The 26608-nt window shown below is 29.4% G+C and overlaps 1 protein-coding gene and 1 long non-coding RNA gene across 2 annotated transcripts in view; one reads left to right on the forward strand and one right to left on the reverse strand.

Moving 5' to 3' along the window:
- Positions 1-28: 28 nt before the first annotated feature.
- On the forward strand, positions 29-24338 carry LOC142331767 (uncharacterized). The gene is made up of 3 exons (XR_012758085.1): positions 29-105; positions 20391-20518; positions 24201-24338. It is a non-coding gene; the product is annotated as an uncharacterized LOC142331767 (long non-coding RNA).
- Positions 22127-26608, reverse strand: part of LOC142331764 (uncharacterized) — a 58806-nt gene continuing 54324 nt past the window's right edge. The window contains exon 17 of the mRNA XM_075377847.1: positions 22127-25583. Within this exon, the coding sequence (XP_075233962.1) occupies positions 25457-25583 (127 nt within the window). The 3' untranslated portion in view covers positions 22127-25456. The remainder of the gene's footprint in view (positions 25584-26608) is intronic.

Raw genomic sequence — 26608 nt, forward strand, 5'->3', positions numbered from 1 at the left:
TGGTAGCGAATGTTGCTTATAAATGTAGTTATCTTTGTCTACATTCCGCAACTCTAACACTCGTATCGTTGCCAACTCCTATACTATTAAACAGCTTTTTACAAGGTCAGTATCAACCCTAACCTAAAATTAAAATGAAAGCGAAATTATAATGTAGCACGCTATTCATTAAATAAGAGCATTAACCTTGTAATTTCTTTATTATTTTTAACACAGTTAAATGACCGACCATTCATTTAAAAAATAATAAACGTAATTTTCTTTTTACTGTATGTTATTAGTAAAGTATTTCCATATTAGAAAATAGTTTGATCAAATGCCCGTTTCTACTATCTAGTTTAATAAACATTATCGATGATCAATTTCTGGTTTCTCCAAAATATTAACTTTTTAACTCATTTCAATGTTTTTCTTTTTTTATTGACTTTCTTAGCTAATATATAAAGTACAAAATATTTAGGTAATTACTATAACGGATTAAAGTTTATTTTATTTTTTTAAATTACTGGTAGTCCAACCAAATTACTTAAAAAAAAATTGTTACCTGTACTTGTGGAAATGGGCTTGTAAAAAAAATAATAAATGCGTGAGCGGTGGTGGTGGAGGGTGATTTGAGGGGTTAGGGAGCTGAAAAAAAAATTTCCAAAACAAAAGTTATAGATCATGCAAAAATCTACAACTTCTGTAGAGGTCACTTTTTAACATAAGTTCAAAATTTCCGAGAAAAATGCGAAAATCTTTTCTTGTTTTTTATTTTTCATTTCCACAAAAATAATTTAATTTTTACGATACTTGATAAAACTATACCTTTCTGTGCCTTAAATAACCACAAATTTTTTTAACGTCAACTTTTGCTGCAAATCGCAATAATACCCCTTTTCAACCCTCCACCCCCGCATTTATTTATTTTAATTTTTATTATAAGCTCCTTACCATTTCCACAAGTCCAGGTAAAAATGTTTTCCCCTCTAAATGAGTTATTTCGATCAGTCTACGGTTTTAGATCCCCCTGAATCCAAATTCTTCATATGCATCTTATTTTTTTTTTAATATCTTTGGAATCGGGGAGTGTAAAATAATAAAATTTGGTATACGGCTTATGTTTGTGGGAAACTGATTTAAAACTTTTATGAAAACTGAATTATGGATAATTTCTCTTTAACTCATGACTTACCTCAAGATAAGTGAATTTTCATTAAATTTAACAGAACAGTTTTAAAGAATATTTGTAGCAATAATACTAGAATAAAAATTAAACTTTATGTTAAAGTAGACATGAGTCTAGAGTAGCTAAGAACCATAGAAGAAGTACCATAGGGAGGTGAAGACTAATTTAAAAAGAAAATTTACACAGCGGTTGGTATTGTGAAAGTCAATGGTGTGGGATGGCTCTTATAGGACCCATGACTGTTGCTCAAGCCAGATGTAAACAGTCTTCATAAAAAAAACTTCTCTCATATCATCCTTTTTTCCAAAATCATATGAACAGCCTTTTTTGAAAAAAGGGAAAATATTATTATTTAGCAAAACCAAAAAGAGAATTAATATTTTGCAAAACCATGAATTTAATTAAAATTTATTCGGTGATAAGAAGTTACTACAAGAAAACTTCTTACATTATTTTAAAGTTTATTTCATCTTGAGTCTTAGGCTATTACAAATGAAGTAATCTTGTATGATTCCCAATTCTGCCCCTTTGGTACTACGATTAATAATGTATAGATAAGAGTCTAATTTTTAAAAAAATAATTCTTATCACAGATCCACCAAACATTCAAATCTTGATTCAGCAGAACCAGAGATCACTAAGATTAAAACGTTTTGAATTTAAAATCTCCACTGCCCGATTCACAATGAAAAATTGAAATAATGGGATATTTAAACCATTATTACTAAAATGTGCCATAACTCCAGAAAATTAAGAAACAAGTGTGTTCATGAGATACAGTCTTATTACAAGTAATTCATGAGAATTACTACCTTTGTGGTAGTAATTCTCAAAGATCACTCCCTTGGCCCCTAAATTAACAAAAACTGAAATTATTGTAATATTCAATTTTTTTTTTAATGTTAACTACCTTCTTCAGAAAACAATAAAAATACAGAATGGAGTATAGGTTTCTTATTCCCTGACCCTCCTTAATTAACAATGATTAAAATATGATGATTTTCAAACATTCTATAGTCTCCAGAATGTATTTTACCTTCAGAAAAAAAACAATAGCTTCCTAGAGGTTTGGCAACTTTACCCCTCAAATTACCAGAAAATAGTTATTTTCAAAGTTACACTCTATCTTACATTAAATAAAATAAAATAAAAAAAATGTTTCCTTAGCACCTTAATTAAAAGAAATTTTAAGATATCCAAACTGCAATTTTTCAAGGATGCACAAAACATCAGTTTTAAGAAAGAAGAAAGAGGCCCCTTGTTAACAGTCTTCAATTAATTAAAATTTAAATATTTTAAACAAGATAATTTTTATGTCACTTTGTACAGATAATCTTTTACTTATAACATAACCTAAGGTACCAGTTTTGTAATTTATCATAAACCATGACTGGAATATATCCTATAAGAATGGGAAGAGCTTTTGTTCGGGATAAACAAAAAACTACTCGATCAATGGCAACCAAATTTTTACCCATGTTTCTTGGCATAACTGAGAAGGTTTTTTGATATATATTTCACCTAAAAAAAAAATCCATATATATATATATATATATATTTAGTAGTGGAGATTTCCCGGTTTATGGCACACACTTTAACAAATTGAATTAATATTACAAAAATAATAGAATTAAATTTACGTTAAAAAAAAAATTAAATAAATTTAAAAAATTTGTTTAACAATAATGGGCTTTCCATGGGGACTGTATGTGAGGCTAGAGTGTTGAGGTATGCAAGCACCTGATGGGAGACTAGACCAATCGTCGTCATCAACTGGTAACAAACATGATGCTATTTTGGGAGGTGCAATGGGGTAGTCTTATAATATCTCTGCAAACAATCGTCCGATTTTCAAAATTTAAACAGGATATTTGTTAATAGGTTGAAGGCTAACTTTTGCACATATCAGGTACATTCTTGATCTGACAGATTACAGTTATTTGGAAATGTATATAAATGTTCGGTGTAGGAGTCCAGGAGGTGGAGCCCTCTGGGTAGATGGGAATGGCAACAAAAGCAAACTCTGTGAATGTTCATGGTGCCAGTCACCTCGGCAAATTGGGGATGGTGAGTGAAATGAGCTCTGCGGCCATAGGTAGGCTCCTTGGCCCCTAAGTTAGCTCTGGGATTTGCTTGGGCTGAACTGAGCCCCAAGGATCCAGGTTCTGGGTAGACAGGCCAGCTAGCTTTAACATAAAATTGTTATGAGAAGGCATTTCTCCGACAAATAATTCTCATATTATGCTTCCTCAACAACAACAATTATATTTTACATTTATTTGGTCTAAAAAATATTTTATGGGATCAATATTTACTACTTAAATGAGTAATGACAGTACATGAACTAGCATCCACTTTAAACTTAATTCCTGCTAATTTTACAAAAATGTTCCTTAAACAACATTTAATCTCCAGAAAAAAGTACGATATATTTTTTAAAAATAAGCATTCAATATGGATATTTGCTATTCTCAATACTTCATTAATGTCAAATTTTCTTTAATTATGGAAAATTTCTCCTAGAAAGTGTAAATTAATTACGGAGTTAATTTTTCCTTTTATCAATATGCTACTTACGTTTTATTTAAAGTAAAATAGAAAATGGGAGGCTTAGCTTTGCATTACTGGCACTTAAACTTATTGTTACACCATTTTTGCGACCTCAAATTACTTTTTTTAGTTGTATTTTTTAAATAGTAACCATTAAACTGTTATGTACAAAGCTCAATAATAATAAAAGGGAATATGGTGGTTTGTAGAGATAAATAATCATGCCAGGAATCAAGTCACTTAAAATTATATAATCTGTAGATTATAATGGGTAAATGCAGTATATTTCTTCATTTATAAAAAAAGATGAAACAAATTCATATAATCACTTGTATAATATTAAATTACTGCTTGTTTATTCTTAGTAAACTTTGAATAATTAAAGGCAATAAAATAGAGAAATCTTCTTTAAAATCATTTTATGGGGAAAAATACAGGAATGTTATAAATGAAAAGTAAGGTGTAACAAACACTACACTAGGTGATGAAAGATTTAGAATTAGTACATGAAACTGTAGTCCATGTTAAATCTTAAAACTACACACAGAAACAAATTATGAATACTGATTATTAAAAAAATGTTATACAATAAAAAATATATTATTTAATCAGATTAAATAAATACTTAATCATTCTTTGAATGAAATTATTGTATTTCTGTATAATAAAAGAGATTATTGTTCTACAGTAAAATGCAAAAAAATAAATAAATAAATAAATACATTACAACTATTTTAACAAAACATTGAATAAAACAATAGAAACTATAACTTCTGTGTCTTAAATAAAAAAAAATAGTTTTTATTATTTTTTTATAAATAGAACGTTGATTATATTTGCATAATAAATAATAGAAAACCTTTTATAAAATTATTTAAGAATCACAAATTTCAGGATAGGTACTAATGAATGTTTCTTTTTAATTCTGGTTCAAATTTTAAAACCAGACCTAGTTGACAAGCACTTAAAGTTTAAAATCAAAGCAATATGAACAGAAAATTTATTTTATCTGACTTTTTCAGCAAACATTTTTCATAAATGTACATAATGAAGAATCTATTTTCAATTTATTTAGTTTTAAAATTATTATCAGTAAAAATGTCTTAATGACAGACAAGTGTAGCTTTTTTTCAGTTATTAGTCATATTACTGATTTAATGCTATTTTCTATTTCTTTGTTATGATTTACCTTTAAACCTCAACATAGTTAATTACTACATAATCATTGTCTTATTCTACAGTTCTTACAATCTATATATCCCTTTACCTCTAAATTAATTAAACCTGAATGTTTTAATATATGACCCACCCTGCTCTAGTTGCATCTTTACAAGTTCTGGAACAAAATTCTTATTAATTTTTACTTTTCATACCTTATTGACCACCTAATTTCCAACAAAGTCCTGCAATAACTCATTTCAAAGACCTCTATTTTTCCTACTGTTGATGTTTCATTACTTTTAAGCACTATACTCCACCCAAGAATTTCTTTCTGGTTCTTAGATTTGTTACTAAACATCATTATGATCACTCCCTGATGCATCCACTCTATTTCCGGCTAAACATTTTGACAGCTTCCATTTCTTTTTATATCATTTTTAATTTTATTCTTTTGTGCACCTTCTACTGACACTTCTAGCATTGTTTTAATCAAGCTTCTCCTCTGATGAAAAGAAGCTTATTTGTTATTCTATGCTCATTTAATCTTCTTGCTTTTATTTCAAGTGCTTACTGGCTTTTCTTTTATCTTACAACCCCAAATTCATATCTGTATGTAAGTATACAGTATATAATCATTCTAAATATAGCACTTCACTAGACATTTCTTCTACTCTTTCTTGCTTTATACTATTTCTTTATATTAAATGCCTCCTTAACTGTTCCATTCTAATCAGATTTAATTTTCACTTTCGTATTCTTCAGTTAAGATGTATTTCATTACACTGTTAATATAAATATACGGGCACAAGCAAATTCATTTTTGCATTAAAGATCTCCTTGTTTGTGTCATTTGCTTTTGAAGTCTCTCTTCCTTTGAAAATTTTATAATTTTACTATCTAAATAACAGAATTCAGCAAGTTTCGGTATATATTTAACTAAAGGATAAAAATATCTGAGCAACAACAAACAAAAATCAATTTTTGTCAAACAACATATGTACTATTATTAAAAAAAAAAAACCATACACCATATGAATGCTACAATACAGTTGATTAAATCCCATTTAATTCCAGAGAAACATCAAAAACTAAACTGTAATTATCCAACAATTATAAAAACTTTTTCCAAAAAGTGGCAAACAAAAGCTAAAAAACATCAAACTAAGTGGTTTTAAAGAATCCATTATTTGAAAAATAAAATAAAAAAGAAAACATATGTAATCAGAATAATCTTGACGGATGTGAAAAAGGCTAATAAACAATTACAAGAAAAAACACTTCTGTATGCATTAACTCAAATTCAGAACAAAGCTGGAAAATATAATGAACTACTTGAAAATGCACTATAAGGTGGTTCTTTTACAAAATTATATAAATAAAGATCTATACTGCTTATAACAATAATCTGTAAATGCGCTGGAACACTGTCTTATTGAAAGGTAATGAGATCAACAATCCCTTTTGCTGTTAATTCTGGAAGCAGCCACTTGTCGATCATTCTCAGATAACTTAGTTTATTCACTGTGCCATCAAAAAAAAAAAAAAAGTACAAAGGAGATGTTCAGCGATCATCCCAACTCAAATCATAACATGAGATGGATGGTATTTGATTTCTTCAAAAAAGTGAGGATTGTCTTTCACCCCCAAAAAAAAACAAAAACAATTCCGTTACAAGAGCTTCTACAAATCGCACACTTGTCTGAGAATATGACCTTTTTATTGTTTGCTCTTAGAAAGCGTTCAAGCAATAACTGACATGCATAAACACATCGATCAAGGTCACTGTCACTCAACTCACTAACTGTGGCTCGACAAAAACATTTAACTTTCAACTCCTTCCAAATGGTTTCAAACTGTTGATCTTAGAATGCCTTACTCTGCAGAACATTTTCGCAATGATTTCATCAGTAATCATTGAATCATTGCCTCCACAACAGCACCATCTCAGCTCCAGTGCTTGGCCTCATACTGTGTAGTGCATCAAGAACATTTCCTGTTGCAAAAGCCCTCTCTCTCCCATGTCACCAACATTTGTCCTGATGGTGACGATTTGCCAAATCACACAAAGAAGTCATTCATAATGTTCAGCAATGTTTTGCCAGTGTGTGGATGTTCATGGACCATTACACAAGTTAACAAACGCTCTTCGTCAGTGAATGCACTCTTATCCACCATTGTTTCATGGTCGACTATGACTAAGGTCATCCCACTGTGTCATAGGTGACCACCAGGTCATGCACACACTGGACAATACTTACCATGGGTTATCCTCCTCACCTTTATCACCAGCAGTGAGTGACATCAACGATAAGAATTAGCAGCAGTAGAGCCTGTTTAAGCTGAATTTATAACAGTGTAAAGACTTCCTACTCACTCAGTAGTTCAGAGAGTGATTAATAAGATCTTTGGTATATTTCGATTAGGTAGCCCATTAATTAGCTGTAGTTAACAACTTCAACATCTATAAAACTTTACAAAGAATCATTTATTAAATAAAAACTAAAAGGTACTGTACGTAGCGTATATCTACAAATTGTAATGTACAAAGTATAATCTACAGATTCAATAAATAAAATATTCCATTAGGTAAGGTTTTTTTATCATTTTTAATGAGTACAAAGCCTAAAAGCGTATCAAGATGATATTTCCGGAACACATCTTTTTGTACTCCAGTATATGTAATTTGTAAGTATAATTACTCAAACAACATGAGTATAATGTAAATTCTTCCAATCTAAATTCAATTCAGATGCATTAAAAAAAAAAACAAGTCCTGACTACCAGAAAGTCCTTCATTGAAGATATGATTTAGATTGAATTATTGTAATATTATTCCTCAATACTTGTTACCACTAAATAATAAATGGAAAAGAAAGAAAAAATTCAAGAAAGGTATGTTCTATTTCCTACTTTTTTGAGTAGTTCAGGGAATACAGTTATGTAATAGCATTTATTATTTAACTGAAAATGAATTTTTTTTTTGTCTTCAGTCATTTGACTGGTTTGATGCAGCTCTCCAAGATTCCCTATCTAGTGCTAGTCGTTTCATTTCGGTATACCCTCTACATCCTACACCCCTAACAATTTGTTTTACATATTCCAAACGTGGCCTGCCTACACAATTTTTTCCTTCTACCTGTCCTTCCAATATTAAAGCGACTATTCCAGGATGCCTTAGTATGTGGCCTATAAGTCTGTCTCTTCTTTTAACTATATTTTTCCAAACGCTTCTTTCTTCATCTATTTGTCGCAATACCTCTTCATTTGTCACTTTATCCACCCGTCTGATTTTTAACATTCTCCTATAGCACCGCATTTCAAAAGCTTCTAATCTTTTCTTCTCAGATACTCCGATCGTCCAAGTTTCACTTCCATATAAAGCGACGCTCCAAACATACACTTTCAAAAATCTTTTCCTGACATTTAAATTAATTTTTGATGTAAACAAATTATATTTCTTACTGAAGGCTCGTTTTGCTTCTGCTATTCGGCATTTTATATCGCTCCTGCTTCGTCCATCTTTAGTAATTCTACTTCCCAAATAACAAAATTCTTCTACCTCCATAATCTTTTCTCCTCCTATTTTCACATTCAGCGGTCCATCTTTGTTATTTCTACTACGTTTCATTACTTTTGTTTTGTTCTTGTTTATTTTCATGTGATAGTTCTTGCATAGGACTTCATCTATGCCGTTCATTGTTTCTTCTAAATCCTTTTTACTCTCGGCTAGAATTACTATATCATCAGCAAATCGTAGCATCTTTATCTTTTCACCTTGTACTGTTACTCCGAATCTAAATTGTTCTTTAACATCATTAACTGCTAGTTCCATGTAAAGATTAAAAAGTAACGGAGATAGGGAACATCCTTGTCGGATTCCCTTTCTTATTACGGCTTCTTTCTTATGTTCTTCAATTATTACTGTTGCTGTTTGGTTCCAGTACATGTTAGCAATTGTTCTTCTATCTCTGTATTTGAACCCTAATTTTTTTTAAATGCTGAATATTTTATTCGTCTACGTTATCGAATGCCTTTTCTAGGTTTATAAACGCCAAGTATGTTGGTTTGTTTTTCTTTAATCTTCCTTCTACTACTAATCTGAGGCCTAAAATTGCTTCCCTTGTCCCTATACTTTTCCTGAAACCAAATTGGTCTTCTCCTAACACTTCCTCCACTCTCCTCTCAATTCTTCTGTATAGAATTCTAGTTAAGATTTTTGATGCATGACTAGTTAAACTAATTGTTCTGTATTCTTCACATTTATCTGCCCCTGCTTTCTTTGGTATCATTACTATAACACTTTTTTTGAAGTCTGACTTTTTCATAAATATTACACACCAGTTTGTATAATCTATCAATCGCTTCCTCACCTGCACTGCGCAGTAATTCTACAGATATTCCGTCTATTCCAGGAGCCTGAAAATGAATAAGGCATCATGGTAAAATAAATTTAATTAAAGAATTTTTTCAGAAATTTCCACAATGTTCAAAATTAAATCAGCATTTTAATAACCAAGAACATCAAATCAGGGTCTAGAAATAGTTAAAAATATAGGCTTCAGTTTTTTAAAATTAAAAATAACAAGGGAAATAAAATAAAAAAATCATTATAAAAATAAAATAAATTAAACGATACAATCGTTCATTAGTTCAAAAATTAAATTAAGAATTAATCTGAAGTTATTTATTAATATTTAACACCAATGTAATATTGGCAAATTTTCAATTATAATCAAGAAGAATAATTGTGTTATCAATCAGACACATAAAACATAGTAGTTTTTTCATAATTCTTTGAGTAATAATAATCTTTTGTAATAATTACCATTTCCTAATAGTACAAGTGAATGCATTTTTGTATTATTATTTCTTTTTTAATATAAAAGTACACATTGACATTGCTTTATTAAAATACAATAATTAACACCCCATTGAAAAAAAAATCAAATGATAATGAGAAGAAATTTCACAATAAATAATGTAATAATTTACTTTTACTGCATCTAGTAATATTTCATTTTTACAATAAAAAAATCACAATATTATAAAGCCAACTTAAAAATACTACACTAAAAATTATAATATTTATTTTAAGTTCTTTTAAATATAATTGTTGTGAACAACACGACTTCCTTGTATGCCTATTAAATTACATTTACACATTTTTTTAAAATGAAAAGTACATGAAATTTTTTGTACATGAAACCGGATGTTTCTGTAGTACTAGGTTACCGCAAAAAATTTAATATTATCATATATATTTTTATGCTAGAAGAGTTTTTGATCATTTTTTCCTTTACTTTGCAATTTTGAATTTTTTGGGTCTATATCTTTAATTTTATTATCCGAGAAGCCTCCCTTTTGCACAACCTATCGGAATTAGGTAAGTTTTATATAGCTTCTTTTTTCTATTATTTTAGCTTTTATATCTTAAAGACTCCATCTGCGATATTAGTTTTGAGTTTTATTTCACTTTTTTGACTTTTGTTTCAATAAATTTTTATTATATGATTTATATTATTTTAAACCTTATAAGTTTTATTACTTTAGAGTAATTTTACCTTTTTATTAAAGAAAATTCCAGGCGATGATAACGCACAGGTGTTTTTCGGCCCAAAAAAAAAAAACATGAAATTTTATTTCATTAATAACTTCTGATATTTTTTCTTTTTTTTTTTTGCTGTTATTATTGAATTATTTTATTCATCATAAAAATTTTTTTATAATGAGAGGTTAATAATTATTAATAAATCAATATATTTAAATAAAAAAAAGGTAAAAAAAAAAAGGGAGATGAAGTCTGATTTGAACCGATGTGCCTTTACCTTGTAATTTAAAAAATATTTTATTAATTAAAATTTTATTTATCAACAACTCTGGAACCAATGAAATTTAAGTACCACTTATGATATATCGTTGAAAAGCTCTCAATGAGGGCTTATTACTGCAGTTAAGAAAAAGTCCAAAATCCAGATTTTTTATAATTTTGTGCTTTTTGGACACTTTTAGTTCAGTCAATTGCAATCAAAAGGGGAGGTGCACAACTACACATTGCAACAGTTGTAAATCCAAAATTTGAACATCCTATGGCTAATCAGTTTTGAGTTATGCAAGATACATACATACATACAGAAGTCGCATCGAAACTAGTCAAAATGGATTCAGGGATGTTCCGTTGAAATCAGGAAACTGAAACTTTTCATGATCACATCACATAAAAACAAACACGAAAACAAGTTACTAATAATTTGTCACGGTTAAAATATTTAAAATTTTAAGAAAAACTGGAAAGTATTCTTTTATGTACATATTTTTGTCACTTATATTTTATGGTTTGAATATTTACTTCAAATCTAAGTACGCTTACAAAAAAGGAATTTGTTGTAAAAAAAAAGTTGTTCATAAGCAACATAAAAGAAAATAACAGCATCTTCATCAAAATTACAAAAAAGGAATGATGATGATGATGATGAGAAAAATAATGAAGGGTGCTACTTAATATGAGCTAAGACTATGGAACATGGGAATTATTTTTTTTTTATTTTAGGTTTTCATATAAGTTTCTTAAATTTCTGTATGAAAATACTAATAAATGATTAATAACTTCAAAGCATGAAAAGACGTTTCAAATTATCTCAATAAACAATATAATTTTTTGTTTAAATGACTTATGCTATAGCAATAAATTTGCAAACGGAACTGTAGAGGAAAACTTCCCAATAAAATAAAAAAAAACATTATCAAAATCATTCGTCTAGAGGGAGGGTGTTCAATGTACATAAAAAAATATACGCGAATTAAATAAGCTATTTTTTTTTTTTTTAAATTGGTCAATAGCATAACAACAGAGATCAGTGATCTTTATTGTTATGTAGAACCAAGGTCAAATTAAAGTACATTTACTTATTAATCTTTATAGATGAATGTTACAAATGAAACTTTGTAGCTAGAGGTGTTCTATTAACACCTAAGTGTTACAAAATGTCTAAATGTGTAACTGTAATTGGCTAATGATCAAATGTGGAACAGTACAAAATCTTGAACTGCACAAGTTCAGAATGGAAGAGAAAAATTTAATTTTATTTATTTCATAATTTGTGATAAAACAATAGCCATTAATTGTAGTATTATCAGAATTACAGAGAGATCCAAAAGTTGCACACATCAAAATTACTGTCAATAAATAGTAGTATAGTTGAAAAGTTCTACGGCTACCACAAGATAGAACCATGGGTTTTAACAACAAACCCAGACGCCATTGTGATGTGTATTGATCACAAGACACTTACAGCAGTGCTTTGTAAATATGTCATTTTCCTGCAAGTTTTCATTGTTGAACATTATTTTTCCAGTCACTCTTTTGCACATGTTGTAGATTAATCACCTGTTTTAGAGAATGTAAATTAGTTGCAGACAAGAAGCGAACCTGGAGATTGGCCATTTTGACTGATGGTAAACTGGTTGCGGTTAAGAATGTGATGCAGCGTTCACCTTCAAAAAGTTTGAGGAGACTATCAGCGCACTCAGATTTTATATGGAAGTGCTCAGAGAGCGAAAGTTTAGCCACTTCATCAAGTGGCTAAACTTTCATGCATATCATATTTGCAGAGTTCAGGAATTGAAGGAGCCAGATAAAGAAGAGCGCGTAATGTACTGTATATGGTTTCAGTCATTTGTTGACAACCATGGAATTGCAGAGCTTGATCATGTTTTCTTCATTGATGAGGTGTGGTTTCACCTTAGACGGTATGTTAACAGTTAAAACACTACAATTTATTCAACTGGAAATACACATGTTACATGAAAACACCTTACACTCTCAGAAAATGGGAATGTGGTGTGCTGTATCATGTCAAATAGAACACATTTTCTTTGAAAGTATAATGAACAGTGTTGTGTACAAAGACATCATTACAAAGTTTATTGTGCTTCTTTAAGATGATGAACATGACTGTTCTGTATGAGCAAGACAGTGCCACATGTCACACATCTAATGAAACCATGCATTTCTTGGGCATGGTTTTTGGCGAGTGTGTCATCTCTAAAGAATTATGGCCCCCACATTTACCTGATTTCATGTCCCCAGATTTCTTCTTGCGAGGTTACCTTAAAGGAAAAGTCTATAAAAACAGGCCACATATATTGGAGGAACTAAAGATGAACATAACAATGGAGATTAACAACATCAGTATACATTCCCCCCAAAGTGGCCCCGAACATGTAAAAATAATTTCCACATACTTTACTGAATGGGGCAGCTATTTTGAGCATATGTTATGAAAATAAATAAATCTTTAAATATTATTACTTAATTTGATGTTTTATTTTTTAAATTATTTTGATGTTCACGACTCTTAGATCTCTCTGTAGTTTAATTTTTTTATGACAGCCGAGTTCACACTTCTGGTTCTATTCAGAATGTGCATTTTAAACTGTTAAGAAATTACACTCTCATTAGAATACTTAATGCTAGAGATATGTTTTGTCATGGGTACACTTTAAAAAATAACTTTACAAGAGTTATTATTTGAAAATTTCTGAACATTCATTTTACATTAACTGCATATATATATTATATTTCCTACAACTATATCCCTTAACCAACATTTATGGACATGCAAGGAGTACTAAGAAGTGTGCTTCAACTGCTTTGTTACACTGGTGACGAAGTAATAATACTTTTATTTCAGAGCAAATTTTAAACAAGGAAACAAACATCCAAGTAGGTTGGATGTTCAAGACATTATACAATATGTTACACAAGGTGTTTCTTGACCACTGAGCATGTCTGATATAGCTGTCATGCAAAAGAACCCAGCATTGATTTTTCAACAATTTTATACCAAACACTTTGACCCATACTTCAATGAGGTCCAAGCCCTACTCAAAATTAAAAAAAAATCGTTTTCAAAGTTAAGAATTTTTTTTAACTTTCAATTTTTCTATAAATCCCTTACACAGAGTGTTGCATCAGTTAGAGATCTATTCTAGAGCTAAAAATAATAAAGAAAAATTTTATGTATAATACACAGATCTGAAAATGCTTTGTTTTCAAGTTTTGGCTGCTGAAAGATTTCACCCAGATTTTTACTTTGCATATAATTATAGTAATGTAGATAATAAAATTTCTTGGACATTAATATAAACAAAAAATGATACCTTTAATTGTACATCTAATATATTTCTGAAAAATGACATAGAACTCCTAAAACCAAAATATTTTGCAAATACATTTTTTGGGAATTTAATTCAAAGAAAATTGATAAAAATAAAACACTAGTTTGAGAAATTCAATATTAATTAAAAGCAAAGTGTAACAGAAATTTTCACATTATAAATAATAAACAAAAGATCAAAATTATTATATTCAAGGTAGTAAAAATTTAATTCATCATTTTCTTTCAAAATAAAGTTAATTAATTTCTTCATTAGAAGAACATTCATTATGTTAAAGAAATCATTATTAAAATAAATTAACTTCTTAACTTGTTTTCAAAAATGTATGTTTAAAGATAAGAAAAGATGCTGAGTTCTGATGCCTAATGGAGCAAATCTCAGCTGTTCCTGATATCGATTAAGATGCAGGTTAGACAATACCATATTATAGGTAGGATGTTTTGGTGTCATTTTAATGTGGTCTACATAGGAGCAGGTAATCTGGTTTCGTTTATTTCAAAAAGATGCTCACCACTGTCTGCTAGTAGACTTACCATGGGCTTGAATGAAATACACCAGTGGCAAGGTGGATAAATGAATGATGGACTGCATCAAGCATCTTAAGACGGTGGCCCGTGTAGACAAATAAGCCATGTAACCATAGTATAAGCAGGAATGGACCAGAGCAGGTAGAAGACCAATGAGTAGACCAAGAATGAAATGGATAAATACAGTGATGTAGGAAGTCTGCAAGAGAGGGAATGTGGTAAGAGTAATGGAAGAGAGATGGTTAATGGATCAAGGGAGATTGAGATATTTGTAAGGCCCAACCTGAGGAAGCTTGGATAAAAGGAACTGAAAATGATGATGATCTTTAAAAACATTTTTCAATCCTGGAATGAGGGTAGCTGCCCCCTCTTAATATGCCTGTGCTCTAATATGAAAGGCTAAATTAACTAGTTATATATCATACCACAGCACACATTCACTGAAAACTATAGTCACAGATTATATTCAAGCTTTAAACGAAAATAATCACAATTTAAACAACCAAGGATCTACTGGTAATAAATAATACTATGTGGAAAAAATTAAACTATTTTATAATAATCACTCAATTAGTATATGAAACACCTATAATTAATTGTATTCTTTCTTTCCTCTATTAAAAAATTTTATCTGTTTATAAGCAATTTAACAAACTTAAAAAAAATTTGTTTTTTGACTTTATGTTTTATACAGACTCTTTCTTATTTTTAATTCTAGAATAACCTCTGGAAATAGTGTCCCCCTTTCTTTGTGGAACACTCTTTATAGGAGTTTTATATATGTATATTTTGAGGTTGAATTATTTGATATAATTTTCTTTCACTGAATTGCCTACCCACTGGACTGGTCTGGTGATTAATTCATCACAAATAAGTTGTTTAACAGTTGATTTTCAAAATTGAAGGTTCTGAGGTTCAAATCCTAGTAAAAGTTAGTTGCTTTTGTACAGATTTTTATACTAGACATTGGATATGGATACTGGTGTACTATGGTGGTTAGGGTTTAATTAACCACGTGTCTCAGGAACGGTCAGTCTGAATCTGTACAAGACTACACCTCATTTACATGTCATACATATATTATCCTCATCTCATTGGGCCATGGGGGTGGGGGTTGGTTGGTTATTGATCACTAATTGAACAGATTGCAACGTAGACATTAGGAAAAAATAAAATAAAGTATTGCCTTATAAAATAATAAACAAATATTTACATCATTAGATAGGGGGGCTGCTGTTAACATTTTTAAGTTATAAAAATAATAATTAAGGTATACATCAATCAGTTCATTTTTTACAATTCATTAAAATCAGTGCAATTTAGTAGTAACAATACTCCATTGTTACTACTAACAATACACCACATACACACATTCTTATATACAAAATAGCTCTATAGTTTTTACATTTTTAGTTCCCAGATGTATAGTTAAGAAATGCAAGCCCTGCTATCCAAAATTCATCCATAGAATGTACAGGATGATTCAAATAAACGGGAAAGTTGTGTTGGTAGCTGTGGGCGATTGGTACCACTTGATAAGTGGTGCCAGCCTCTCTAACCTAACCTGCCATTTAGTTGTCATGGATTCTTGGAGAGGTGCGCAGCGTGCATTTGCTATCAAAGCGTTTTACAAAAACAATGACAGTGTGGAGGGAGCGCGTACAGAATATCGCCGTCATTTTAATCTGGGACGGCACGACCGTGTTCCATCAGCACATGCAATACCAAATTCATATCTAATTTTGAGGAAACCGGTTCAGCAATGAAAAAAAAACTCCAGGCCATGAGCGAACCGTCCGTATACCACAGAATGTTCAAGCTTTACAAGATGCTGTCACAAGAAGTCCACATCGGTCAATCCGTCGTCTCTCAGCATCTTTACAATCGCATAGTTCAAGTGTTCGAAGAATGTTAGTGAAGGACATGCAATCCCATCCATACAAGTTGCAGATCATCCAGGAATTGAAACCGAACGATACAGTTGTGCGAGCACAATTCTGTAATGTAATGCTTCAGAAGATAAATGATAACGAATGATAAGTTTGTTCACGAACTGTGGACGTCAGACGAAGCGCATTTCCACCTCAGTGGATTTGTTAACAAGCAAAATTTCAGATACTGGGCACAAGAAAATCCTACCCAGCTACACCAGCGTCTGTTGCACAGCCAGAAAGTGACCATGTGGTGTGCTATGTCATCCTACGGTAATATAGACCCTTATTTTTTTGAGGATGACAATGGTCTTACGATTACAGTGATGTTGGCTCGTTACGTAGCCTTGCTTGATTCCTTTGTTGTGGAACAACAAAAGAGATTTCCACCGATTCTTAACGCAGCCTGGTTTCAACAAGATGGAGCAACGTCACATACTGCATAGATGGCAGCTGTACGCCGATTGTTTGGACAACGTATCATTTTACAAAATGGTGACATTAGATAGCCTCCCAGATCACCTGATCTCTCAGCTTGCGATTACTTTTTGTGGGGTCACCTTAAAAGCAAAGTGTTCCACAGTAGACCTGCTACAACGGAAGAACTGAAGGCAAAGATCCGAGAAGCAATTGTGGAAATTCCAGTTGAGATGTTACGTCAAACCATGAACAATTTAACGAAGAGACTTCGTGAGTGTTTACGTAGAAGAGGAGATCACTTGCAAGATGTCATCTTTAAAAAATAAACAAAAATGTATGTATCCTAAAATGGCAACATTTGTACAATTACATGAAATAAAATTCATTTTCTAAAAAAAATTTTCATTAATGTTATTTAATTTTTAAAATTTCCTGTTTCTTTGAATCAACCTGTATTTTCTTATTTTAGTAATCTGTACTATAATAGCCGTAATATAATATATGCCGAGGAATTTTTACTCTATAGTACCAATGCCCAAAGTATTTGCGCAATTAAATGGTGCACCCTACATTGAGGAGTTGCTAACAATGCAGTTAATCATTTATTTTATCTTGTTTAAATAAATACAACTCTCAAATCTTAAGTCTGAGGTTTTTAAACTTATCTCCTAAAATACAGTAAGTATAAATAACAATGTCTATTAAATAAGCTGGTGTATCGTTAGAGATCTATCTTGTTTTTGTTAAATTTTATGGGCATACAAATGTTGTTAATAACAGGAAGTAAATAATGACTCAATATGAAATTGGCAATATGTATATTGACTTTATAAATATGTTTATCACCATCTTACTTACATGGTAAAGTAAACTAAATTTATGCAACATTAACTGCCATAGGAAAGTTTTTAATCTATTGATTCTACCAATACATGAAACATATTTACTTAAATTATATATATATATATATATATATATATATATATATATATACTTTGTGTACTCTGGCAAAAGTATTGCCCTTTTTGCCCATTTTTAGTATTCAAATAAATTTTCATTTGATATGTAGTACTAATAATTTATTACAATTTCTATAAACATAAGATAATATTGTTTTTAAAAAAATTGTGTCCAGTTTTACAGAAAACTGACATTTTCAATATGTAATACAGTTTACAACAATATAATACAAAAAAAAAACTGACAATGCTCCTTAAATGTGCAGAAATTTCTATAAATGAATGTGTAAGCGTGCCTTTTAGTTGAATTATTAGAATTATGTCATTCAAAAGCATTTTTATTTTCGGCTCGACTCATTTTTCATGGTTTTTAATTTCATTAATTTATTATTTACATGATTAATTTATTTAAGAAAAAATATTAACAATATTACATAGCTAAGTGGCTCTTCTGTTCATACATTTACAGAGGAGAGAAGAATTTTATAATAATTGAACTAAATTTAAATAATATTTTGAATTTTATAACTGAACTATTTTACTAAAAAAAGATATCAGCATTATTACATTATCACAATCGTTTTCATAATTTAACTGTAAAACTTTATGACTGAATAGTTTTGTAAAAATTAATTTATAGTAGAGGGGTGGGAGAAATATGAGAGGTACTTTGTGCAGGCATGTTTACACTTTTTCTTAGAAATACTGCCTATTAACTGAAAATACACAAAAATTAGAGTTTACTCATCTTACAAAAAATAAATAATATCAACATTTAAAATATTTTATTGAATGACAGTTCTTCTACCACTATACTTTAAATAAATAAATTAGTAACGAATGATACAATTTAGTAAAAAATAATCTTCTGCTAATAATTCTTTTATAAAAATTATAATATTCTACTGAAGTGCAATCATCGGTGGAATTCACATAAACTAATTTTTATATTAGGGGTCTGGTTAATGATGTAATATGTATCAATCAGAAAGTAAATTGAATTCCACAACTCATTAAAAAAAATATCTAAAAATTAGAATTATATTAATTTGGTTAAAACTGTATTTATTAAAATCATCCCTATTTATCTTATATTCAATCTGTAAACATACCCAATAAAAACCCAATAAAGAACGAAAGGTTTTCTGACAAACAAAAGTTATCTCTGATGAATTACATTTTACTATTCAAAAAAAGAATATAATTTTGTATTTGTGGAATACAGCTTCAACACTTTATTACATAAATAGATGGTATAAAAAACTGGTGTTTAGTGTATTACAGCTATATTTAAGAAAACATTATTTCACTGTTTTGTTTTAAGTTTTCAATACAATTTTTCTGAGGGTCAGTTTCAATGTTGCAGTCATTAAAAATAATAAAAATAAATAATAATAGACTGCTAGTTGATTCTCAATGAAGTATAAAGTTTTTTTTTTACACTGAACTCTTAAGTTTTAATAAAATTAAAACAATATGTGTATAATTTCAATTAGCGATTGGAGGGAAAATGGATATGAAATCGAATTTCTATTAAAAATGCTGGTAATATCAGCAATTACAGAAGATTATAAGCTGCTTCACATTGCTTCATAGTGAACTAGTAGTAAAAGTGCAATACCTAGTGGCTTTTGTCCATTTAAAAAAAAATGCTTTTTACGTTTTAATCGCAATACATTTTCTTAAAATAAACTTATAATTCTACAGAAAGTTCAAAAAACAAAGTTTAATACAGAATAAAACTCAATTCTTCCTTTGAAATGTTTGTGTTGTAAAACAAAATTCCAAAGATAAGTTTTTACTTTTGTAAATTTAATATAATAATATTATATTATAATAATATTATAATATAATATAATATTAATATAATAATTTTAATTTTGTAAATTACTATAAAGCAGTTGATTGTTAATGGGAAAACAGTGATACAGAATAATGATACTTAACTTATCAGAGAAATGACGATATTAATTTAGTGAAATTCAAACTGAAATTTACCAATATCATTAACAGTTTTATATTTATAATCTGGTGTACTATTCATTTAAAATAAAATCTGTACTACGTATAATCCAACTTCAAAAACAATTTCATTATTATACTGCAATTTCAAGCAAGGTGCAAGTAACTTATATCAAATACTTAATTATTACCTGAGAGGATATTTAATTTATAACAATTATAATCATCTTCAGTAATTTATAATATCTGGCTGAGTAAAATTATTTTATTTAAAAAATGTAATTTTCTACTTTCAGTGACTCATTGTGCTTTATAGTTACTGTGTATTGTGCAGTTTTTCTATAATCATAAAATTTTACTATAATCTATTGCTTGTCATTTATACTTGGTGTTTAAAGTTTTTTCTTATTTCTATATACACATTTCACTCAAATTTCAATCAAAATTTTGATTTTTATTTACAATAATAAATTAACGGAAAAAGAAAAAGTATACGATACATCAAAATAAAATACTAAAGAAATTTATTTCACAGATTTGGCTTACGAAAAAAAAAGTATTTGCAGTTGGATGGGCAAAAGAAAAAAAAAGTTTTTTAGTAAAGACCAGATTTATGGATGAAATGAAAATATACAGAAGATAAATCAAGTTGCCTGATATAATGTAAGTGAAAACCCATTTTTTAAATGTTTTATAAATGGAGGGTTATTAAACAGATAAAAAAAATCTCTGATAACTGTTGCTTTCACTCAGATTATAAGGGTAGTTGAAACAGACAAGACTCCATTAGGTAGGCTTATCTATTATAAATAGTTATATTCTAACTTTTATCCTCTAGATAGAAGCAATTATCATACTTCTAAGAAAATATTCCAGGCTTTTGTTTCACATTAAAATTCAATAATATTTAATATTATGCATGGATGTTTTCTTCTTTAATAGACGTTTCATCCAAAGTATCCTGGTATATTTAGATCAGTCTGTTTAAAATAATGGAAAAAATTGGTGAAGAAAACTTTAGTATAATACTATTATAGAGATTTTTGAAAATATTTTATTTGATATTTCTGTAAAACTAGATGTCAGTGTTTCTGGTAACTTCCTATTAATTAAAGGGTGACTATTTCTGATAACTTCCTATTATAATTAAAGAGAAACTAACGACAATTTTAAACAGAAATTTTTTCATAAAGTAATATTAACACAAAAATATTAATAACATGATTTTCAACACATTAGAATCCTCTAAGCTTCCAAAAACTATTAAAAACAAGGCTCTAGGATTGGCCCAAGAAAAGTTTCTTCTAAGTAAGTACCTTGTAGTAGTAGGTACTGTGTAGTATATAAACTTTCTTTCTAAAAAACTGTTGCTTAGACACTAAAGTCTGGAAATAATATCTGTTATACCTTGAATCGCAAAATATAGTATACACTTAGCCTATTTTAATGGTAAAAATAAAAATTAGGTAAAATAATTCAACAACATAATCTTTATTTCAAGATGGAAGTTAAAAAACCTTTACCAGTATCAACTAGCTTACTCTAAATCAAGCTTTTTGAGTTCTTGAGAAGGCCCCTGTGCTATTGTAAAAGCTGATCGTTGTACCAAGAGGTTATATAGAGAATACTGGTGCTTGAATTAGGTTTTTAAAGAATTTTGTTATTCATTAATCATGGCGTTTAAATTCTGTCTATAAAAAAGTTGTTTCATGGCATTTATTCATTCAGAATCGCTTAAATGTGTCTCCCTATCTGTTATTGTTTATATATGAGATTTTCATCATGTTGATATTTGGATATGTGTGAAAACATGAAAATCTTCCAAAAAATAAAGGATGGAACTAGATAAACTTGAGTAACTCAATAAATACAAATAGAAATAAAAAAACAATTTAGATTGTGCATACTTTTCCCAATTAAACAGAGATCCTTCAAAACCTAATGTGATCACCAATGCCACATCTAATACAAAACTCACGGCTCTCCTCACACATCTAAATCAAATTTGTGTAAAGTTTCTTACGTTTCACCTTAAAATTAAGTGTACTATAGATTTAAAAACCGTTACAGAATCTCTAAACAGTGGTGTATCAAATTTATTTAATTTGGAATTATAATGCTTCAAAAAGTCTACAATATGTACCTGAACTTAAAATTGATTTTATCAGATGCAACTTGATAGTAATGTGGTTATCTCAAGAGCATATACAGCCTTCTCCCGTAGATTTCCCAATTTCATTTTTTGTGCACTTAAAAAAAATTAACTAGGGATGCAACAGAAAAATTTATTAAATGTAAATAATTAAATAACTACATCAGTTAACTACACATTTAACATTACTAAATTGAAAGACAAGTTGAGAATAGAATAATTAACTAGAATAAAATACTAATTTTCATTTATAAACCTATTCTATAGCTTTTTTACATTTAGTTAACAAAACAAAAAGTAAATACACACAGTGAACATCTTCTTAACGTATCTTTTGGAATGACTGACAGTTGATAACATAAGGGTTAAAACTGTCTCTGGCAGTTCAATACAAACTGTCAGCCAATTAGGACAGGTTATTTTGTAAACAAAAAATATATCTGTTATCAACATTAAATTATAATTGTATTGTTATTGCAATATACGGGAGCTTTTTGATATCAATAACTAATGAACATAAAATATTCAATAATTAATATATAGTAATTACAGGACAATTATCAATGTTACATATATTTCCAAACGCCGGTTGTTCTAAAATATTCATATGGATAACTTTTTTGGAAGAATAATAAATAATATTCTAATCGTTATGGAATGTTTACAAATAATTAATATACTTAAGATGAAAGATGAACACAGCCCGTCTAAGCAAAATGCCCATTTCATATTTTAACTTTTCTTTTCACCAGTTCTTCCCACAGGTGAATTTGTTTTATTTTCTTTAGAAATATGAATACATTTTTTTACCCTCAAAAATAATTTTTTTTTCAATGTATCAATGATTTAAATTTTCTAAAGGGTGGAGCAAAGGAAACATATGTTTTTTAAACCTGCTAGTACTCCGTGGTGAATGGGGGTATTGATCTTCAGCGACCTCTAACGAACAGCTCAAACTACATAGTTTCAATTTCTACAGAGCGTTGGAGCATAAAAAATCATCTGTTTGCTGTCGAGCAGTTTTTTAGAAACAATGATTCTGTGGTCACATTGATTCAATGTCAAAAATTGGGGGTACAGTTCCAAATCGAAATGTCATACTTCGATGGGTTGAGGCGTTTAGAAGTACTGAATCTGTGAAAAAGAAAAACCCACCTGGCCTTCCCCGTTCAGTCTGGATATCAGAAAATATAGACAGAGTGAGAAGGGCAGTACTTGCTAGTCTGATACAACCAGCTGGGTATGTCATGTCTCAAATTTCTCAAAAATATCTCAAATTTTATCGGTACAAAGTAATGAATATCCAGCTGTTAACTGAAAGGGATTTTGTGCAATGCAAAGAATTTTGTGGCATAATGAATGCCATTCTTATGGAAGATGCTAACACCCTAATAATGATGCGTATCGAAGCCAGTTTCCATCTGGATGGCTATGTTAATGTACAGAACTATCGGTACTGGGCAGTGGAGAACCGCGTGAACTATACCAAAAGCCTTCCACAGCTCAAAAGTAACAGTGTAGTGTGGTATCTGCAAGATAGAGATTGCTGGCCTTTAAGTTTTAGAAGAGGGGGGAACTGCAGTTACAATGTCATCAGCGCGCTACATCGACATGTTAAACAACTTCCTGTGTCCAGCACAATCGGTAGAAATTTCCATTTGTCATAAAATTGAAACTGTGTTGAATGAAATGTAGAAAGCCGTACAGAGCTTTGAGGGGACACTCTAAATTTGCATCCAACAAGATAATCTTACTGACATTATTTTCCAAACCTAATTAAGGTATGTTATTTCAACAATGCAATAAAAAAATTTTAAGTTAATGTAAAACAACCAAAGCTATTCAGTAGTGAATAACATGCGTTTCCTCTGCTCCACCCTTTATTATTGTGATCGAATGCTAACGTTATTTATATTTTTATCTGTGCTAGTGTGCATTGATAATTTTGACAAATTTCATTGAATGAGATGAATATACTGAATTTGTTAATATTTTGAAAAGAAAAAATGATGTTCAATTAAACTGGGAATCAATATAAAAAGAAAAAGAGAAGATGAAGGTCAACGTAAGATACCCTAACTTTGTGAAAGAATGCGGAATGTTAAGCAGAATAATAATTAAAATATTTCTTTTATGAACAACAGCAATACAAATTATATAATTGTGGGTGATAATTTATTTTCACAATTTCAGGTGTCTCACATAGATGAACTAGAAAATATTTGATTCTGAGAAACTTTAAAACATGTAAAAAAATTCAAACAATAACCTAATGTGTATAGTTTAAGACTAAAATAAAAAAAGACTAATATAAAAGACTAAATTTGTGCATATTCTAAGCAGATTTACATATTATTCAAGTAAAATGGTATCTAAGTAATAGATAAAATAATAGGTGACTTGGTGACTTAATAATATTTAAAGGATTCATTCTATCTGTACTTAATACAAAAATGTAAAATGAGGTGTAAACATTTTGAGAGTAATTTTAATAAACCAGAATAGATTGCTGTACAATAAATATCATGTTTACTTAAGAAGAAAAAGATCTCATATTGATTTTTACTAAATGTTTCCTTCATTATTAGTATATTTTCAACCAAAATTTTGGTTTTACAAATGATATTGTAAGTTTGAATTGCTTTTTCAAGAAAACGCCCAGAAAACTAGTATGCTGAATAAACGCTTGGGTTTTCATATAATTTGTTACTGTTGTCCATATTGTCATTGTTGGTTTGTGTTTAGGTATTATATGTATGAAAAGAAGAACAATTTAATGCAGTTATTTTGGTAACTTCTTTCTTACTTACAATCATAAACAAATAACTATGATGATTATATGGTCAAGTGTGTTTAGTTCAATAAAATTAATATTTATAAAATATTCTTATATTCAAATTAATCGGTTAACTTTGATGTAACTAATTTTAAAATTGACTGAATACCTTCGTTAATAATTTATTCTGCGGCAATTAAAGAAATATTAAAAATCACACTAAATTAATAGATTAAAGCTTATTTTTCACAGTAAAATTTAACATTATAAAAGAACACTTGTGATCAAGGTATTGAATGGTAGGACTTTAAAAAAAAAAAAAAATTAATAATGATGGAGGCAGTGATTGAAATTAAGACAAAGTTTACAAGTTATATTTAACCATACTAAACAGCTATTTGAAAAATAGACTCCTATGTAACTGTTTTTAACTGAATAAATTATCCAATTATAAATTTAACCCAGACAGGCTAAAATGATGTCCACTGTAAAAAAATTACCACATTAAATAAAAAAATAAAATAAAATAAACTATATGAAACAAACTAATTTTAAGTCCTTAATAACAACAGAAATAAAACAAAAACTGTAGGAAGAGAATACCTGCTTAACAATAAATCTTAATAAATAATTTTAAAAAATAAACAACTCTATACTATAAGTGATGGTTTGTTCAGACATCATCTTCAGGTACAAATCTTCTAAGTGTTGTTGATAAAATAAGAAGTGAATTCTGTAATCCAGCAGCGAGATGTCTTTGCAACCACATACCTTTGTACTGTTCAATTAATGCCAGCATTCTGAGAAAAAAAAAGTAATTTAAATTTATTAAGCTTACCCAATGTGTACAAAAAGTTCCACAATTGAGCAATAAAAAATTGTACTGCAATATGGTTTTCAGCAATTCATTACTTGAATTCTGGTACATCCATTTATAAATATTAAAAAGAATATTAATACTCAACATGTAATTACTATATACTGTAAGTATGAAAATACTCCAAGATTTTTACCATACTCTGTCATAACTGCCAAATTAAAACTATACGAGGTGTGTTCAAAAAGTAATAAAGATTTTTGTTTTTTGGAAAGGATTTTATTTATTTGTCTACATTAATGTTATCCCCTTCAAAATAGTTCCCATTAGATATTATACACTTATGTCAGCGCTTTTTCCAATCCCCGAAACACTTCTGGAACTTGATCTTTGTAATAGTGTTTAGTTCTTTCAGCTAATCGCTTTTAATCTCATCTGTGCTTGTAAAATGATGGGCCTTTAAGGTTTTCTTTGTTTTTGGGAGTAGAAAAAAGTCACACAGGGCCATGTCTGGCAAATATGGTGGGTTTTTGGATAAAAATTGACTAACAAGCAATGAAGTATGAAGCAGGCGCATTATCGTGGTGCAAAAGCCATGAATTGTTTCGCCACAAATCTGGGCATTTTTTTTTGGATTGCTTCACGCAAACGGCATTGAAAATGTAGGTAATACTATTATTAATCGTTTGAACTTGTGGCAAGAATTCATGATCCACTATGCCATTAAAATTGAAGAACACAGTGAGCAATAAAAACAGAAAAATTTGTACTGCAATATGGTTTTCAGCAATTCATTACTTGAATTCTGGTACATACATTTTATTATTATTATTATGCTTTTACGGCCAACATGGGACCACTTAAGTCAATTTTAGTTGGATCTTTTCTGAGAAAAGCGTGTTATTTTACTCTTTCGAGCTGCCCAGTATTTCTTCATCCGTTCAGATCTTGCTTTCTTTTCTTCATCCGTAAACACCCTCTTCGTTGTATTTTGTAGTTTGTCTGTCT

Source organism: Lycorma delicatula, chromosome 10, assembly GCF_047948215.1.
Source record: "Lycorma delicatula isolate Av1 chromosome 10, ASM4794821v1, whole genome shotgun sequence".
NCBI classification, from domain to species: domain Eukaryota; kingdom Metazoa; phylum Arthropoda; class Insecta; order Hemiptera; family Fulgoridae; genus Lycorma; species Lycorma delicatula.